The sequence below is a fragment of the Orycteropus afer genome, unplaced genomic scaffold (genome assembly GCF_000298275.1).
Source record: "Orycteropus afer afer isolate SDZICR_OR568_19922 unplaced genomic scaffold, OryAfe1.0 scaffold00329, whole genome shotgun sequence".
Classification (NCBI taxonomy): Eukaryota; Metazoa; Chordata; class Mammalia; order Tubulidentata; family Orycteropodidae; genus Orycteropus; species Orycteropus afer.
The window spans coordinates 740,203-741,609 of NW_006921916.1; the positions used below are offsets into that span (position 1 = coordinate 740,203).

Consider the following 1,407-nt stretch of genomic DNA (forward strand, 5'->3'; position numbering starts at 1 on the left):
TGATGGATTCGAACCACCAGCCTTCTAGTTATCAGTCAAATGCCTTAGGCATTACGCCACCGGAACTCCCTCTCTAACAGCTAACCCTTGCTTTCCAATCTTCTTCCAGCCCAGAGTTGCAGCGACCCGCGGCCGGCGTAGACAGGACCGCTGCTCCCCTGCACCGGCAGGAGAAGAGCTGGGAACCCACGTGAGACACCGCGGAGATGAACTACGCATCGTCCTCCGGGCCAGGGTTGGCCAACTCTTCTTGCCCGGACCCCACGCCAGGCTGCTTCAATGAATCGAACCCGCCGCCGCTGCCGCAGCCGCTGGCGGTAGCAGTGCCTGTAGTGTACGCGCTGATCTGCGCCGTGGGGCTCACGGGCAACTCTGCTGTGCTGCTGGTGCTACTGCGAGCGCCGCGTCGGAGGACCGTCACGGACCTGTTCATCCTCAACCTGGCCATCGCCGATGAGCTCTTCACCCTCGTGCTGCCTGTCAACATAGCCGACTTCCTGCTGCGCCAGTGGCCCTTCGGGGAGCTAATGTGCAAACTCATTGTGGCTATCGACCACTACAACACCTTCTCCAGCCTTTACTTCCTCACCGTTATGAGCGCCGACCGTTACCTCGTGGTGCTGGCCACTGCGGAATCGCGCCGGGTGGCCGGCCGGTCGTACGGCGCCGCGCGCGCTGTGAGCCTAGCCGTGTGGTGCCTTGTCACGCTCGTCGTGCTGCCCTTCGCCGTGTTCGCGAGACTCGACGACGAGCAGGGACGGCGTCAGTGCGTGCTGATCTTCCCGCAGCCAGAGGCCTGGTGGTGGCGCGCAAGTCGTCTCTACACTCTGGTGCTGGGCTTCGCCCTCCCGGTAACCGCCATCTGCGCCCTGTACATCTCCCTGCTATGCCGGCTGCGCTCCATGCGGCTAGACAGCCATGCCAAGGCCCTGGATCGCGCGAAGAAGCGAGTGACCCTGCTGGTGGTGGCCATCCTGGCCGTGTGCCTACTCTGCTGGACGCCCTACCACCTTAGCACTGTAGTGGTGCTCACAACCGACCTCCCGCAGACTCCCCTTGTCGTCGCTGTGTCCTACTTCATCACCAGCTTGAGCTATGCCAATAGTTGCCTCAATCCCTTTCTCTATGCCTTTCTGGACGACAACTTTCGCAGGAGCCTCAATCAGCTGCTGGCGTGCCGTGCTGCCCCCTGACCGGCCTCCCTCCTGGTTCTTGCCAGCTGGCCTTGGCCTGCTGCGTAGAAAGAGAGGGGAGAGGTTCTTAGAGCGAGGTCCCCGGTGGCAACACCGGAGTCCTCTTGAAAGCCACTAGAAATACTTTCTTGGGCCCCACTCCAGACCTATTGCACCTGAAATGCTTAGGTTACAGAACGTGCAAGATAATGAAGATGTTCGCGCCAACTTCAGG

At 61.1% G+C, this 1,407-nt stretch overlaps 1 protein-coding gene across 1 annotated transcript; it reads left to right on the forward strand.

Moving 5' to 3' along the window:
• Nucleotides 1-206: 206 nt before the first annotated feature.
• On the forward strand, nt 207-1,193 carry NPBWR1 (neuropeptides B and W receptor 1). The gene has a single exon (XM_007952220.1). The coding sequence runs from the start codon at nt 207-209 to the stop codon at nt 1,191-1,193; it is 987 nt and encodes a 328-aa protein (XP_007950411.1).
• Nucleotides 1,194-1,407: the final 214 nt, after the last annotated feature.

Excerpts from the sequence above, each read along its gene's own strand:
- NPBWR1 (XM_007952220.1), top strand. The coding sequence starts at position 207 with ATGAACTACGCATCGTCCTCCGGGCCAGGGTTGGCCAACTCTTCTTGC.